General features: G+C 39.7%; 4 protein-coding genes across 8 annotated transcripts; 1 reads left to right on the top strand and 3 right to left on the bottom strand.

Moving 5' to 3' along the window:
- The first annotated feature begins 653 nt into the window (after nucleotides 1-653).
- On the top strand, nucleotides 654-1,975 carry LOC104814579 (zinc finger CCCH domain-containing protein 20-like). The gene has a single exon (XM_010542691.2). The coding sequence runs from the start codon at nucleotides 786-788 to the stop codon at nucleotides 1,875-1,877; it is 1,092 nt and encodes a 363-aa protein (XP_010540993.1). The 5' UTR covers nucleotides 654-785; the 3' UTR covers nucleotides 1,878-1,975.
- A 1,484-nt stretch (nucleotides 1,976-3,459) lies between these two features.
- Nucleotides 3,460-8,319, bottom strand: LOC104814577 (probable LRR receptor-like serine/threonine-protein kinase At4g29180). 3 transcript variants are annotated; one of them, XM_010542688.2, is made up of 12 exons: nucleotides 7,868-8,319; nucleotides 6,389-7,420; nucleotides 6,148-6,283; nucleotides 5,977-6,048; nucleotides 5,828-5,899; nucleotides 5,661-5,741; nucleotides 5,421-5,563; nucleotides 5,108-5,337; nucleotides 4,906-5,032; nucleotides 4,753-4,815; nucleotides 4,193-4,382; nucleotides 3,460-4,005 (listed from the first exon to the last, which is right to left on the bottom strand). In XM_010542688.2, the coding sequence occupies exons 1-12, from the start codon at nucleotides 7,944-7,946 to the stop codon at nucleotides 3,537-3,539; spliced, it is 2,694 nt and encodes an 897-aa protein (XP_010540990.1). In that variant the 5' UTR covers nucleotides 7,947-8,319; the 3' UTR covers nucleotides 3,460-3,536. The 3 variants fall into 3 exon arrangements, with proteins under 3 accessions (XP_010540990.1, XP_019058210.1, XP_010540991.1); XM_019202665.1 differs by lacking the exon at nucleotides 7,868-8,319 and having other exon boundaries at nucleotides 6,389-6,767; nucleotides 6,998-7,166; XM_010542689.2 differs by having other exon boundaries at nucleotides 3,894-3,986.
- A 124-nt stretch (nucleotides 8,320-8,443) lies between these two features.
- LOC104814578 (meiotic nuclear division protein 1 homolog) lies at nucleotides 8,444-10,912 on the bottom strand. Of its 2 annotated transcripts, none has more exons than XM_010542690.2 (10): nucleotides 10,774-10,912; nucleotides 10,263-10,343; nucleotides 9,906-10,022; nucleotides 9,762-9,800; nucleotides 9,555-9,662; nucleotides 9,398-9,460; nucleotides 9,250-9,301; nucleotides 9,060-9,104; nucleotides 8,895-8,974; nucleotides 8,444-8,764 (listed from the first exon to the last, which is right to left on the bottom strand). In XM_010542690.2, the coding sequence occupies exons 1-10, from the start codon at nucleotides 10,774-10,776 to the stop codon at nucleotides 8,660-8,662; spliced, it is 693 nt and encodes a 230-aa protein (XP_010540992.1). In that variant the 5' UTR covers nucleotides 10,777-10,912; the 3' UTR covers nucleotides 8,444-8,659. The 2 variants fall into 2 exon arrangements, with proteins under 2 accessions (XP_010540992.1, XP_019058211.1); XM_019202666.1 differs by lacking the exon at nucleotides 10,774-10,912 and adding an exon at nucleotides 10,466-10,484.
- Nucleotides 10,913-11,180: 268 nt separating this feature from the next.
- Nucleotides 11,181-13,260, bottom strand: LOC104814576 (vacuolar protein sorting-associated protein 32 homolog 2-like). Of its 2 annotated transcripts, none has more exons than XM_010542685.1 (7): nucleotides 13,157-13,260; nucleotides 12,869-12,982; nucleotides 12,373-12,472; nucleotides 12,164-12,249; nucleotides 11,977-12,068; nucleotides 11,725-11,839; nucleotides 11,181-11,597 (listed from the first exon to the last, which is right to left on the bottom strand). In XM_010542685.1, the coding sequence occupies exons 2-7, from the start codon at nucleotides 12,941-12,943 to the stop codon at nucleotides 11,403-11,405; spliced, it is 663 nt and encodes a 220-aa protein (XP_010540987.1). In that variant the 5' UTR covers nucleotides 12,944-12,982; nucleotides 13,157-13,260; the 3' UTR covers nucleotides 11,181-11,402. The 2 variants fall into 2 exon arrangements, with proteins under 2 accessions (XP_010540987.1, XP_010540988.1); XM_010542686.2 differs by having other exon boundaries at nucleotides 12,869-12,987; nucleotides 13,157-13,248.
- Between the last annotated feature and the right edge of the window lie 2,708 nt (nucleotides 13,261-15,968).

Raw genomic sequence — 15,968 nt, 5'->3', positions numbered from 1 at the left:
GGGGGAAAAAGAAAGATGGATGGATTAAAGGAGAGGAAGGTTGCAATTGCGAATATGGAATTGCTTCTAAAATTAGTAAAGAAGCTTAAGAGTCCCTTTAATGTCTCAAAATCTCTTATTTGTTCCAACATGCCTCGCCTTCCCAGACATATTTTTTCAATTTTTTATTTCCTTAAACATCACCACAATTGGTTCCTAATAATGGATAATATAAGGGTTTGACAATAATTTTAAAATATCCATTTTTTTTGTTTTAAAAATCTCTAATTTGTTTCGTGAAACTATAATTAAAAGAAAACATTTTATGATTCTGTGTTCTGTGATAATATAAAAGGATAAAATGATAAAAACTTGGGATTATGTGTTTTGTCGTGTTGCGAGCGTATCTAAGGTTCCACCGCCTTCGGAACCCAAGGGGCGGAATAACTCGGTCACATGACTGTCACCGAAATTAACTAAACGTCACGTGAAGAAACGCCACATCATCAGAGAAGTGGCAACGTGTATCTCTTTCGCCGCTGTTTTTATTTGTGAATCTCACAGACATGTCACGGAGAAGTTCCACCACACTTCAAACCGCTGTGGAAAAGTAGCTCCTAGGTTGATAACCCAACCATGGTTAAAAACTAACCCCATCACGGTTAAACACCCTCCCCTCCACTACTCTCCCATCAGTTTATAAACAAGCAAAGGTGGTGCCAGTGATTTAGCAAGCACAATCCCAACTTCCCACAACGAAAAAGGGGTTCGACGGATGTAATTTTCGCCGGAAAAAGATAACGAGAATGATGATCGGAGAAACTCACCGACCTCATCCGATGGTTCATATTCCTCCGTGGCCAGTTTCCGACGACCACACTGCGACGGAGATGTATTCTCCAGCGATCGGAAGCCCTGACGGGAACATGCTCGAGGCTTTGGCGGCGCTGCAGCGTTATCTGCCGTCGAACGAACCGGATCCTGACTACGATCCGGATTTCTCGGGTCCGGATTCTCCCGTCGACGCCTACTCCTGTGACCATTTCCGCATGTACGAGTTCAAGGTGCGTCGTTGCGCGCGCGGTCGGAGCCATGACTGGACCGAGTGTCCGTACGCTCATCCCGGCGAGAAAGCTCGACGCAGAGATCCGAGGAAGTACCATTACTCCGGCACGGCGTGTCCGGATTTCAGGAAGGGAGGTTGCCGGAAAGGTGATTCGTGCGAGTTCGCTCATGGAGTCTTCGAGTGTTGGCTTCACCCGGCTCGTTACCGGACTCAGCCTTGCAAGGACGGCGTGAACTGCCGCCGGAGAGTCTGCTTCTTCGCTCACTCGCCGGACCAGCTCCGGATTCTGCCGCAGCAGAGCCCAGATCGGGTCGATTGCTTTGATGGGTCGTCGCCGATTCGTCACTCCTGCGCGATGCCTTTCCAGTTCTCTCTCTCTCCGGTTTCTGGATCTCCGCCGGTGAGTCCGCGTGCCGACTCGGAGTCGACTCAGTCTCTGAGCCGTTCGTTTGGGTCGAGCTCGGTGAACGACGTGGTCGCGTCGCTGAGGAACTTGCAGCTGAACAAGGTAAAGTCCCTTCCCTCGTCTTGGAGCACGCAGATGCGTTGTTACCCGTCCGGGTTCGGGTCACCACGTGGATCGGTCCTCGGTCCCGGTGTTCGGAGCCTACCGACGACCCCGACCCGACCCGGGATCGGGTATTTAGACATATGGGACAAGGGCTTGGAGGAGGAGCCGGCGATGGAGAGGGTGGAGTCGGGTCGTGAACTGCGGGCGAGGATGTTCGAGAGACTGAGCAAAGAGAATTGCATGGAACGGGTCGACCCGGATCCGGATCAGAATCCAGGTGAGGCCCCAGATGTCGGGTGGGTCTCGGAGCTGGTGAAGTAGAGAATCTGGATCCGACTGAGGGAAGAGCCATGGATCGTCTCTGATATGATAACAAATTATGGAAATGATTTTAATGATTTATCATTATGACGGGTTTTTAGATCTTTGAAAGGCGGATATATATATATATATATATATATATGTACATATTATTATTATTACTACTAATTGCAATGTTATATGGGATTATAATGTTTAAATGTGGATTTTTGGGAAAAGATTTGATGAAGCAGCAGCAGCAGCGGGAGAAAGATGGCGACAACTGTTTGTGGATAAAGTTGGCGAAGTTTTCAGTGTATAGGATGGATATGTATTTATGTGCTTAAATGTTAAAAGATTTTCTTGTTTAGTATGGATATTGTTTCTCCTTGACTTGTGACACCACTCTCATGTGAAATGCACTCTCTTGTTCATCAATGGCATTGTAATTATTATTATTATTATTATTATTATTATTCAGTGCAATTTATGCTTAGCATTGTTTTGTGATGTGATTTGAAGACTTTAAATTCTTATCAAAATAGTAAAGTGTCTTGACGAGTTGAACGAGTCGTGCTGACTTATCCATGGGGTAGAACAACAGTTTTGTTGTGTTATAAAAGTCTCTCACATATTTCAACAAATTTTTTTAACGTTGAAAATTACCTAATATTCAATCTTGATATAAATGTATGATTTGATTGACGTTCCAATACGGTAAAATAATAGTAATAATAATATCTAATGGAGAAAAAATGGGACTAGAATGTTCTTAAGTTGTATTTATTGAATAGAAATATGCCATTTTGGATGATTTTTTTTTTTGGTTCCAAAGACATTGTTTTTATGTGTTAACACATAATATGATATTGAAAGAGGCTTTCACATCCGAAGTGTTAAAAGTGGACTTGGAATTAACCTAAATTTCTAGTGGAAAGACTATTATATGTCACAAGCGACAAGAAGGGGACACATGGGTCCACATTAGATGTCATAAGATATATATATATGTATATACAAGAATGTAAAGAGGAAACCATACGCAATGGATATAAAAGCACAAAATCGTAATTAACGAAGTAGGAAATTCGTGTTGGGTGAATAGCCCACAAACCTAGGGTCATGTCAAAAGGAAGAAATCTAATGTACGAGCGAAAATTTTGTGTGGACCGACCGACCGGTTCCATATTTGGTTTTCTTCTACCTAATCTCTTTTATCTCATTATCCACTTAATCTTATTTAATTCAAAAGCTCTTTCTAGAAACAAAGGTTTTGGACTCGAGTTGACCATTTCAAATTTTAATATTATGTCTCATGATTTTTTTTTCTTCTTATTTTGAACAAAAACATTATTTGATGTTCGTGATTAAATGAAACAGAGAATTTTTTAGGACCGAACAAAACCTAAACAGTTTGATGGGACAATTGCAATACTAATATCACGTGGTACATTTAATGTCGTATTTTCATTTGGTTTGCATTACATATAAGATAATTCGACTATGAACATTAAAGACAAAAAAAATCTTAAGAATATTAATTAAATGTGTTGTAAATTGAAATGTAATACAAGAAAGAATCTCATCATCCAACACGTCAACAAAACACAAACACGAACATATAAACACCGAAGAAGACAAAATGAGATCAAACTCTCTTGAATTGAACGTCATCATTCACTACCTTGCCATGGGTCTGACCATCGAATAATCTTCATAACCAGTCGAAATCGATCCAGAAGACATGGATTCACCATAACAACTGTCCTTCGTCGTCATCGTCATCCACTTGTCGTCGTGATCTTGTCGGATCTCTGGTCCACGACCCTTCTCGGCATCCAGACACAGTTTCAGTTCAGACACGATCTGGTTCATCGTCGGTCTCTTCGAACCTCGTTCTCTGACGCACGACATGGCCATTTCCATGTACTTCCAGGCCGAGTTTGCTTCGAAGTTTCCTTGTAGACGTCGGTCTACAACTCCGTCGATGTCTCCAGTCTCGAGAAAAGGCTCAACGAAGTGGATTACATTGATCTTGTCGCCGTCTTCTGTCTTCATTATGGCACGTTCCCCTGTTATCAGTTCCAGCAATACGATCCCGAAGCTGTACACATCGCTCTTCTCGTTCAGCTTGAATGTATTGTAGTACCTGTCAAGGTTCGGTATCAGGAAAAATCTTACCTTGGCATACAAGTAGCAATTGCCACAAGAAAAAAACTCTCAATAATGGTAAATTCATGGAAAACTAGACATGCCCTTTATTTCTTTCTTGTTTTCCGGGACTTTTTCCAATTCTAAACCGGTTTAATGAAGGGAGAGAGTGTAAGAGAACATACTCGGGATCGACATAACCGGGAGTGCCCATGACGGCGGTCACGACATGGCTTTGGTCATCGGTGGGGAAGACCTTTGAGAGGCCGAAATCGGCAATCTTAGCTTCCAAGTTCTCATTCAATAGAATGTTTGCCGTTTTCACATCTCTGTGTATAATCGGCGGCTTGCATCCATGGTGCAGATACTCCAGTCCTGCGTGCATAAACCATAATAAACCAAACATTGATTTTTGGTACAGTCTCTGTTACTGGTTTTACCATTACTAGGAAATTGATTTCATAACTGGGTATGGTACTAAAGTTGGAACTCGTGTTAATTTTCATAAGCAGAAGATTCAAAAATTTCAAGCTGAGATGTAAATCACGCACAAGTTTGTGATTTATATATATGGTTCCGTGAACTTATTCATAATTTTAAACGAATAATGCCAGAGATGTAACTTGTAAGTGAGGTACTAAATTTAGGTGACTTGCAAACTAAACCAAGGTAAGGATGATCCCCTCATGTTAATCCGTCTTGCTTTTAGGTGAATAGTAAAATAAATATATGAAATCAGACTGACCTTGTGCAGCGTCTATGGCTATTCTGAGTCTCATTCCCCAACTGAGTTTTTCTGCGTTTTCACCTGCAAGTAAAAAAAAAACACCAAGTTCTGAATTCCAAGAAGGCAAGAACGAGAACAGGTCACGAAGAGAGATGATAATTTGGACATTACTTGATAGATAGTCCTGTAAGTTCCCATTTGCCATGTACTCGTAGATGAGAGCATTGTTCCGACCATCGTCACAGTACCCAACAAAGGACGCCAAGTTCCGGTGATGAACTGTCAACAGAAGCTCTGCCTGCAAATTAGATTAACCCTCACTTTCTGCTCTGGTGACTAAATTAATTGATAGTGTTGGAATTGGACAAGAGACCTCGACTTGGAATTCCTTGGAACCTCGGGATGATGATCCTTTAGACTTTTCAAGTGGAGTATCGTTGATCATCTTCACCGCAACTTCGGTTCCATCTTCAAGGCTCCCGAGATAAACAATACCGAATCCTCCCTTACCAATCACTTTCTGGAAGTTGCTTGTAACGCTGGAAACCTCATTGTAAGTGAACCTCCTCTTGCCCGAAGCGAGAAGTGGTCCTGAGTATTTTCCTAAAGAAATCCAAAACAATTGTCCTTCACGACATCATGAAATGGAAACGACCGACTTTGATGGTCTGTGAAGTAAAAGTTACCTGCTCTTCTTTCCTTTCGGAGGATCCATATGATAAGTAGGACGATCAAAAGCACAGACACCAATGCCGCTGCTACTACAGGCATGAGAATGCTGTTCTTGCCTTCACATTCTCGTGAATGACAAAGGTTTTGGTCATCCACACTGGAATCAGAGTACAAAAATGAGTTTTCAAAGATATAAGCCACTTATTATTCAGGAAGGATGGCAATGTTTTCAGAGTTATCATCGGAAAATGGACCTTAGTGTGAGTACCCCTGCCTTTGATCTTTTCATAAGAGGTTTTGGGAGAAACCCAGTGAAATTATTTCCTTTCAGATTCCTGCAATACAAGTAAATGTTTCAGTGACAAAAATACTTCTGTAAACTTAAAACAAAGAAAAAAAAAGTCTCTGTGAGCTCACTCACAGGAACTTCAATTGTTCCAGATCACCCAAAAACTCTGGCACAGGTCCTATCAGGTTGTTGTTCGATAAATCCCTGGGAAAACAATACACAACTCCTTTAGGATATGTGGAATGGTGCTGGAAGTGTATGTATATAGCTTGTATACCTACAATGATTCGAGCAGCGAGAGATTTCCAATGGAGTCGGCTATCAGTCCATTTAGCCCGCTTGAGCTTAGGTTCCTTCTCATATCGTAAAAAGAAAAAACAAATGTCATCGGCAAAGTCAACTGGATGTGCAAACATACATGGGGCTTAAGTGCCTATCTTGCCATGACTTACAGAGAAATAATCCGAGGATGAGAATTGCTATAGCTGCATCCTAGACCTTCCCAAGGGTACTGTTTTGGGGAACATGGATCCCCACTCCAAATCTTTTTCACTTGGTACATCAATCTTATGCTTTCTATGGCAAGAACTGCAACAAGGACAATGGGAAATAACTGTAAGTTTTAAGTTGAATCGAGTTTCAGAAATCATTTTGCAGAATGTAGACAGATTTGCCAGGTGGAGATTAACATACCGTCTTCAGTTGCTGTTCGTAGTTCATCCAATGGTTGTGCTGTAAAAATCTCGATAGCATTGAGTATCGGTGGGAGTGTTGAATCTGTGGCCTTCTGGACAGAAATCCAATGGTCCTTACCGGTGAAAGCTCTTGAATTAGAAACTGTCAAAGAATACAGGAAAGCAGGGACGAATATTCCAGAGACCGGAGAACCATTCCATAATATCTTGATTTTTCTTATCTCATTCTTCTTCAATGCTTTGAGTTCTGAAAAATACAGAAAAGCATAAAACCGAGCATTTGGATCATCTGATGTCCAGGATAGTTCCAACGGGTCATCGGCATTTGCAGGGGAGGCCGCTGTATTGACAACTTCAACTGGTGGCCTATAACCATCCTGAAAAATATCAACAGGCTCAGATGCCATGGTTGATGCCCAAGAGAGCAAGGTGAAAGGAGACCAGATACGATCATATATATCATCTTTATACCGTCCGCTTCCATTCAAATAGCCTATGTCCCATCTTTGATATAGTACCAAGGAGACATTTCTTCCAAACTCGGTAAGATAAACCGAGCTGTTCACTGGCCTGAGCTCCAAAGCTGATATAAAAGGAGTTCCCATACCTTTGTTGGCAAGGCAAACATATAAGGTGTCCGAATCAGCAAAACTGATGATCTCCCTGATAACGTTCTCAGAAGCATTTCTGAATTTCACTGAAGACCAGAAGTTCACATCAAGATAGAGATCAAATTGGGGCAAAATGTTCTTGCCGTCGTAATTGCCGTACATAAATGTCGCTCTGATGAGATAAAGATTTCCTTTTCCGTCAGCTGGGTTTAAGGAGTAACAGTTCCTGTTTCCCTGAGGGAAAGCTCTGACATCAGCGAGAGGGAAAGGCAAAACCGGGTTTTTCGGGTAACCATACTCTTCAGACACGTTCATGTTAACACCAGTGTTTATGAAAGCTCCATCAGAAGTGTAACCAATACCAGTATCAGTGTCTATATAATTTATTGGGGGTGAGCCACAATCGATACTTATGAACCCTGAATCAAGAGAACAGAGAGAGCTTGGATGAAAAATATATAGATGATATATACAAAAACTTTCAGATTTCTTTCAATACAAGAAACCATATCCAGGAGCACAAAGAACAAAGAACACATACTAAATCAAAGGAAAAAAAATTAAGATTTTCTGGCAACAAGCACTAGAGAAAATTTAAAATTTTAAGACAGTTGAAAATTTCATGTCCCTAAAGCCTACATACCTTTACGCCTAAAGTATTTGAATCTTAGAAACAGGTAGGACACGAGTTGTCACGCAAATCCTGAACAGTCTTCGCCTAAATGCAATTTCATAATCAAAAGAAACTGCATTTTGCAATATCCATCACAAATTATAAACAGACACCTCTAATTGAGAACATCATTCTGCTTCTGGTAACTGGAAGAGACAAGAAGAGAAAAAGAAGCTAGGTTCATCTCACGAACCTGCTTGGCTTTGCCCCTGAACCAAAATTGCAGTGGCAATCACGCAGACGAAGCAGAGAAAAATGGAGAGAGCTGCCATGTTCTTCCTAAGCTTAGCTTACCATCTTCAGGAAAACTGACCAAAAGCCAAAACCCTGAAGAAAACAAACAAGACAAGGAAGCACGAAAATATCCGAAAGGAAAGGTTCACTTCCCCATTTTTCATGTTTTTCCTATCTTTTTTTTTCCTTTGCTGAAAGCATGAATCAAAAATGCTGTTTTGTTCCGAAGCAAAGATATCCACGGGGCGGTTTGTCCTATTCCCCAGAGGCATTGAAGTGCTGCTCACGACTGGAAAAGAGCGGCAAAGAATTATATAAAAACTGGCATACAACTGTTTCTCAACTCAATTAATTATCTTTCTTCAGAGCTTCTGATCTCCAAAATATAATATTTTTCCACGATCTTGTCACTATAACGATATTGATTAGTGGGCCTAGCAAACTACTAACCGAATATAAAACTATGAAAACCTTACCACCTTTCTTTAACCGTGGATAACACAGAATACAGGATATAGCCAACGAAAACCAAATCAGCTCAAATTCAAATCTGCATAGATGTACCAAAATCTCAGAAACTAATGTGGAAAAGTTTATAACCCGACCTTTCGCCTATATGAGATAACAACTCCAGATGATTGTTACTTCCTTTACCATATAAGATAAATTTTTTAAACCAAGGAAAATCATGAAGAAAAAACAAAGTTTCAGGATTCACTACAGCCCATTTTACTGTGCTGGAAATTTGCGGCTAAGCTGCATCTCCAGTGAGATGCCTTCCAGAATCTGAGTCATGGAATGAACTCAATGGAAAAGGAGATAACTCTAGATAGTCAAAATCGTCTGTGATCCCCGCCTGCAAAATAACATTTTTCTTGTCAAATTGCATTGTGCAACAATGAGTAACCGATACATTTTGAGTGATAGAATTCAGAGAAAGAAAAATTAAACTGGGTCTTGTATATAGCAAGGATTTTGTACAACACCTCCTTGTATAAATGTTCCAGCTGATCTTTGGCCTGGGGAAAGTTGTTTCCACACCATTGTCGCAATGTGAAGATGTTATCTGTGGAAATTTTAGGACATAAGGGGAACATAACCGAGGCAAATGGCGAACCAGCTCTAGATTTAAAGGCTATCACCATATTTACCTGTCCATCTGTTGGCAGCTTGGTGAGCAACTTCAATTGCACTCCCTATCAAAATGAGAAGAAAGAAACATGTTACTATCTCTGTGAACACAGGACATTTGTTCTTGTTAATGCTGGAAGAGAAAATGAATAAACATAAACCATCAGGAAACTATGCGAAATGAAAAAAACCCGTTGTGCTGAACTCAACTCATTGCCTCAAGGGTGGCTGGATCATTGTCTGCATATTGTCCCATCTCATTCTGCACAAGTAGGAAACAAAATAAAAGGTAAGAAACTATTAGATATCTGATAGATGTTATGCATGGCTCTTTGCTAGAATCCAAATATTATCTGACCTTCAGTTCATTGTATTGCTTCTCGACATCTTTAAGTTTGGCCAAGGCCTCTGCACGTTCTTCCTGATAGAATACTTGAAGTTATGGACCGAGAGCAGGAAACAAGAAACAAACTATATAAATGTAGTCTTTGTTCTGCCTAATGTTTAATACTTACAGATTCTTCCCTTCCCTTCTTTAGGGTCTCACGCTGATCTACAAGTCCTGCCAGCCTTTTCTTACCGCCCTGAAGATCAGATTCAAGCTTTCGACGTATATTCCTTAGCTGCGGCCATGTAAATTTCGAGAATGAGACCCAAATTTCCAACTCAGACCAATATCGATATTTGTTATGTCATTGTGAAGATGATGACAAAGACCACACCTGGTTGCCAGCACAGCTGGGAAGACTCCAGAAGTAAACCTAAAATTCCATAATTATAAACCTCACTTGGTATTGTACTTAATGCTACAAGATAAAAGATTTCAACGAGTGTTAGGATCAGAGGCAAGCAAACTCATTACTTACAGAACTTCCGATCTTGTCCTTTGAGACAAGATCATCATCTACTAAACTCTGAACAACATCTTTCACCGACTGACTGATTACACCCTTCTTAGGACCCATTTTCTCAAGCTCTTTCAGCTGAAAACATTAACAGAACAGAAGGTACAACAAACCCATCAGTACTAGAATCTGAGACAGCTGTGACAGACATTAAACATATACTTCCAGAAAACATACACCAGTTAGCAAGAACACCTTGCCGAGAAAGGTTTCACAAGTACAAATCCAGACATCGGACCACTTAACGAGTACATGTCGGTTAAACTATAAACCCAATGCAAGGGCACCGAAAATTGCAAGGTAGTAGAAGGAACTCACGAGAAAGAAGTCTTGTGAGTCATAGAATATCTGAAGCATCTTCTCCCGCTTTTCCTCCAGGGAAAGCCCTCGCTTCTTCGACTGAAAATATAATAGAGAATACAACAGAGACGATGTTTCAGTTAGCCAGCAAGCAATATACTAACTATGAATTCGCCAAATTCATACTCAATCAAGCATCGCGCAGGTACACATAATCTTACGACTTTGATTATCGACAATTACTTCCACGAAGTTCATCTATGAAGCATAAAACATGAAAAACCCAGATAGCCCTTCGGTTCCTCGAGGCAAAACAAGTGTTCGGTGAGAATTACCCAGACAAATTAGCAACGATCAACAAGAGAATCAACAAAAGCAACCCAAACAAGGTAACAATTGTTGGGGTTTGGTGGAAAAATGAAAAATGGAAAAGACAGTCGGAAAAAAGAGCTTCCAAGTTGTGTGAACCGTTCAGGTCCCATCGACGGGCAAAATTCAGAGGCAAGAAAATCGTCGAGAGAGCTATTACCATTGTAATTCGTGATTCCAGATGAAGAACACGGAAGAATGCAGTGCCTCTCTCTCTCTCTCTCTCTCTCTCTCTATCTGGGGTGATCAAAATAAAATTTGAAATTAGAAGAGAATTCCTGAAGAAGACGCCTGAAAAAACTGGCGGGACTTTTGTCTGCCAACTTTTGGATAATGAATAAATAAATGCCACATCCAATTCTTATTATTTTTAATTATTTCGCTTTTCTCTTTTATATTCACAATGGGCTTTAGGCCCAACACAAGGAGACTTTTTTCGTATGGAATTATGGGGAAACGACAGGGCGTTCGATTCTACTTGGTTAAAATGGCGTGTAGTCGTGGTGGACCGGCGAAAAGCCTTGTCGCGACGGCTCCACCAGCAATCTTCTTAACAAGAAAGTGTCATAAAGATACAAAAACATATAAATATAAAGGAAAGTGTTAAAAATGTCTTTTTTTTTCAAGTTACACCCAAATGGAAGATGACATTCATGACAGAATGACATGAAATCAGACTCAGATCCTTCTATACATCCTCTTCTGTTCCCTTTTTTTATGAATGCACACAAAGTCCCCTTTAGCTTTCCCATGGACTAACCCCTGCAGCATTAAACCAAGGTGTTACCTTTAGAGGGCCATCTCAGCCTGCAATGCAGCGAGTTCATCTTCCTCAGCTGTCCGCTGCTTTTGGGCGGCTGGACGGGCCGGTTGCCTGCCAGCTGGCATGGGAACAGTTGCTGTTGGAGCCATCGTTGCTGGCTGGAGAAGTTGCTCTTCCAGCTCGGCTCCTTCTAGTTCTTCAAGCTCTGCTTCTAGTTCATCCTGTCGTGATTTAAAACATGTTTCTCAAGACTGTTCTTCTTTCTATGATCAAGAACGGAAATGCCCGATGCTTAGAGAAAACGGGGTTTTTAGAGGAACATGGTTCATGGGTAACGAGAAAGGTTACCTCGTCAAAATCAGCGGCAGCACCGATTGGAGCTGACAATGCGTCCTGGATCTGTTTCATGTTTTCAGTCTGCTCATTGATCTCATCCATTGTCTTGTCCACATCATCAATGTTCCTGCAATAAAAACCGATGCTTTCTTATGAATCTTACGCAAGCTCGTGTTGGCAGAGAAGGTATAAGGACAGTAACGATGACAAAAACCCTAATGACCATAAAATGACAATTACGAACATGGGTAATCAAACACATACGTTGCTTTCTGCATAGCTTTCATTGCAGCAGCTCCACTCCTCAATGCATCTACAGTTTCAGTAGTTGCTTTGGCACCTTCTAACATAATCATCTGTTTGACAGCAAACATATAACAGTTATGATCCATCAAGAACACAATCGAATAAGACCGTTCTGAAAACAGGAGGCAAAGATAAGAAAAGTCACTTGATCATGAATGCGCAGCTGGAAATTCCCCAGCTGTTCAACTTGTTGTTCATATAACCTCTTCCTCTTCAAGCACTGTATAGCCGCTGCATCGCCAACAAATGAAAATATCACAATGAGCACATGCTTACATTCCCATACAAACCCTTCCATATATATATATATGGGCCATGGGGTTATATATAAGTTATATATAAACCTAGTGGTACCTCGTTTGTTCTTTGCCCGGGTGAATTCCTTTGCTTTTTCGACCTCTGCAGAAGCCTTCTTCAGGAGTACATTCTCCTTTTTCTCCAACATCTCGAGTGTCTGCAGCAAGAATAAGCTGAGCAACCACGACGAGATAGTCCAACAACAAGGAACTACTGTCCCACTTGTCTTAAACACCGCAAAGATATATTTGACAGGAAATCACAAGCGCATATCAAGTTGGCATTCAAGACGGATTTTTTGAAACTAAACTGAATGTCTTACAAAAAAAACAAACCAAGACACGAATTCAACAAGATCTCGATTATCTCCGTGGAAACACAACTCTCCCTGAAATGGCTAACATCACCTATCCTGATTACTCCAAGCAACAAATGCTAGAAATACGAATAGCTAACAATTCAGAGGCCCGATGATACAGGAGACAACCGAGAATGATGAATCGAGTTCTAAATCGAACAAAAATGGGTGAAAACAGAGCGACACGGGAGATACCTCGTTTAGCTTGTCTAATGTCTGGAGAGCATTAGACTCCTGTTTAGGTTTTCCGAAGAGCCGATTCACGAACATGGTTAATTATCTGTGATAAAAAAAAAACCCCACTCCGATCTGCTCTGCAACAAGCAAAACAATCAACGATCACTGAAATTCCGCGCCAAACTACAACGGATGAACCCTAATCGATTGACCAATCAATTAAACGAAAGTCGCAATATAAACACGAAGAACAGACTGAATTCAAAGAAGAAGTAAACTACAGATCGAGAAATACAAAGTACATACCAGAGAATCAATTAGGGATTCCCGCCGATGGAATTGGGACGGAGTATAACTTTCAAGGGGAAGGGAACCAAATAATTCGATGGAGATTGCTTAATCGTGTTGCATTCGACGCAGAATCGTGTTGGGAAGAGATTCATTTACACGTGTCACTTTTTAAATGGCCACTCGTAATTCAGGTGCATGCACGCGAAAGTAGAGGATAAATACCGACTCAGGGACTTCAAAGCGGTGTCGTTTAGCAAAAGAACTTGAAAAGGGCCTTATATTGGGCCTGTTCATTAAGGCCCAACAAAATCACAAACCTAATGGGCCTTTTGTGCATTACACAAATATCCAATCAATCCGTTAATCTTTATAGGTTTATTTATACACTTTCTTGAAATACTACTACGAACAAAGCTCATACTGATCAGGTTAGGTCCATTATGATGACGAAGGCATTACACAAAATCCTAAGGGGCCGATAAGCCACATTTGCCATAATGATTATGGGCGCTATGTGTGAACGTATAAGTAATATAGATACTAAAATTTAGTTTCCATACAAAATAACGGACCATTCTATGTATATATAAACGTTTGTAACTACGGTGATATCAGAAGAGAATTCACGATTTCAATAGAGTACGTTAAATCGGTCTAGGGCAGCAAAAAGAGTAAAAAAAATCTCGACAGATTCTTGATAAACTGCTTTCGTTAGGTATGAGGATAAAGGGTCTACATTTCAAAATCAAAGAATGTGAATTATGGGAGAAGGGGCAAAACGATTGTTCCCCTCTAGAAATATGAATGAATAGAAAAACCTAAGTCCCCACAGACAGGACACAAAGGCAAGAACATGTGTGATAATAAAACCCTACTTATACTTCTCCTTGAGCTGGGGTTCATGCATGTCCCTAACATTTTCTTGAAACTTCATGATCGGTTACAAATTTGTGACATGTTAAGCAAAATCATTAAAAAAAATAATCCTTTCTTCTATTGTTGTAATCCCCAACCAACCCATGCAATGACTATAATTTTTTTATAGCATCTACATTTTCTCTTCCATGTGATCATGATCCGTCCATTCGACAATACTAAATCTATTTTTATTGATATAAAGTTACAAGATTTTTTTTCCATTAAACGGGGGTTTACATATGTAAGTTCATTTTATGCACACACACACGCACACACATATATATATATATACATATGAGTGTGTGTGTGAAAAATATTTACATGACAAGTTTTTATGGATGAGTGTCAAGATTGAGGAAATTAGTACCAACTGCATACGCAATAAAGGAAATCTGTTGATTAATAACAATCTGCATTTTTTTCTTTCAAATTTTGTTAGGTTTAATTACATTTCCAAAACAATTCGTATTTTCAGCTTTGCATTATACATTACACAAGTATATATATATATATATATATATATATATTATGGATTAATATCTTGTGGGGCACGAGTATTATCTTTAAATGTAGAATATGAGAGAGTACTTTTTATGGGCAAACATGGGCATGAGATTGTGAAAGTGTTTGGTTATAAGATGGACAAAAGATTTAGGGCACTAACTTTGTAGGTTGCACCCACATGTCCCATCTAAGTGCATGTGTTTCGGTCTCTATGGCATGACATGGTTGTTTTGTTTCATTTCCTTTTATTTTTCGTTTTTTTTTTTTGTTCATGTTGGTCTAATATTGGAGAAAATTGGGGATGGTTACCATAAATGGAACCCATGTGATGATATGAAGCGAAATAATCATATGTATGGTCATATAAAAACTCATATACATTCGGTTTGTTTATATATATACATCCTAGTTGGATTATTTTAGTGATAATTTCCATGGACATCCAATCAAAGATGGTGATGACTTATATATAGTATATAATATGTTATCCTGTTTAGTTATTCACACACATACATGAATATATATATATATATATATATATATATATATTCGACCAAAAATCATCCAGTGAGGTTTTGTAGATGGACTGTATATCCCCATGCCGTTGAATAAGCGTGACGTGCATCGTAGTTATTTTTATGAATCAAGTCGATAACTAAAATTCGACCGAAACTAAAAAAGGATATGTATGTGGTCATCGTCGTCCACTCCAAACTATTGATGGTGTCTGATCAATATGTAGAATGTATAAATATTTCATGTGTTTGATCAATATGATAAATATTTCATGCCCTAATCATTTTAAGTTTTAGGTCAAACTTGGCATGAAATGTACGGATATTGTTTCAATCAATCCACTGTAACGAAGTAAATCGTGGACGTTGTTTTGTTTTGTGGTGTATTGAAACTAAGTAACCAATCCGAACAAACAAAATCAACCATGAATTCTTTTTTTTATCATCCTAAAATTTTACCGGGTTTTGGTACAATTACATGTCCCATGAATATCGAAAAAATACGGATGAATGCTACTTTCCTAGTGAAGATTGCCATCTAAATTGGGAAGGAGGTGTGCTCCATTTTTTACCAGTTGAGTTATCTAATAATCTTGGGTATCAAAAACTTTGAATGAATGGTGTATGTAGTCAACATCTTATCATAAACAGGAAATATATGAAGAGATTAGAGGATTATAAAAGAAAAAAAAATGAGAGAGATAGAGAGAGAGGGTAGTAAAATCAAGACCCCTCGCGTGCAATGTGAAGGGGGAAAAGCCAAAGGAGACCCCTGCACCATTATCACTTGTGCTCTGTCTCTCTGTGGGGCATCTGCCATTTTTCTGCTTCTGTTTCTTCGTCTGCTCTCTCTCTCTCTACCACTTCTCCCTCTCTCTCTCTCTCTTTCT

The sequence above is a fragment of the Tarenaya hassleriana genome, unplaced genomic scaffold, assembly GCF_000463585.1.
Source record: "Tarenaya hassleriana unplaced genomic scaffold, ASM46358v1 Cleome21, whole genome shotgun sequence".
NCBI lineage: Eukaryota > Viridiplantae > Streptophyta > Magnoliopsida > Brassicales > Cleomaceae > Tarenaya > Tarenaya hassleriana.
Note: the sequence above shows the minus strand (reverse complement) of the source record. Positions and strands in the feature narration are given on the sequence as shown.

Excerpts from the sequence above, each read along its gene's own strand:
- LOC104814576 (XM_010542685.1), bottom strand. The coding sequence starts at position 12,943 with ATGTTCGTGAATCGGCTCTTCGGAAAACCTAAACAGGAGTCTAATGCT. Across the intron at positions 12,473-12,868 it reads CATTAGACAAGCTAAACGAG|ACACTCGAGATGTTGGAGAA; the intron begins GTATCTCCCGTG and ends TTCTTGCTGCAG. Across the intron at positions 12,250-12,372 it reads CCGGGCAAAGAACAAACGAG|CGGCTATACAGTGCTTGAAG; the intron begins GTACCACTAGGT and ends TTGGCGATGCAG.
- LOC104814577 (XM_010542688.2), bottom strand. The coding sequence starts at position 7,946 with ATGGCAGCTCTCTCCATTTTTCTCTGCTTCGTCTGCGTGATTGCCACT. Across the intron at positions 4,816-4,905 it reads CTTACAGGACTATCTATCAA|GTGAAAACGCAGAAAAACTC; the intron begins GTAATGTCCAAA and ends TTTTACTTGCAG. Across the intron at positions 4,006-4,192 it reads CCCGGTTATGTCGATCCCGA|GTACTACAATACATTCAAGC; the intron begins GTATGTTCTCTT and ends GAACCTTGACAG.
- LOC104814578 (XM_010542690.2), bottom strand. Across the intron at positions 9,461-9,554 it reads AGAAGGGAAGGGAAGAATCT|GAAGAACGTGCAGAGGCCTT; the intron begins GTAAGTATTAAA and ends GTATTCTATCAG. Across the intron at positions 8,765-8,894 it reads TGGAACATTTATACAAGGAG|GCGGGGATCACAGACGATTT; the intron begins GTGTTGTACAAA and ends GTTATTTTGCAG.
- LOC104814579 (XM_010542691.2), top strand. The coding sequence starts at position 786 with ATGATGATCGGAGAAACTCACCGACCTCATCCGATGGTTCATATTCCT.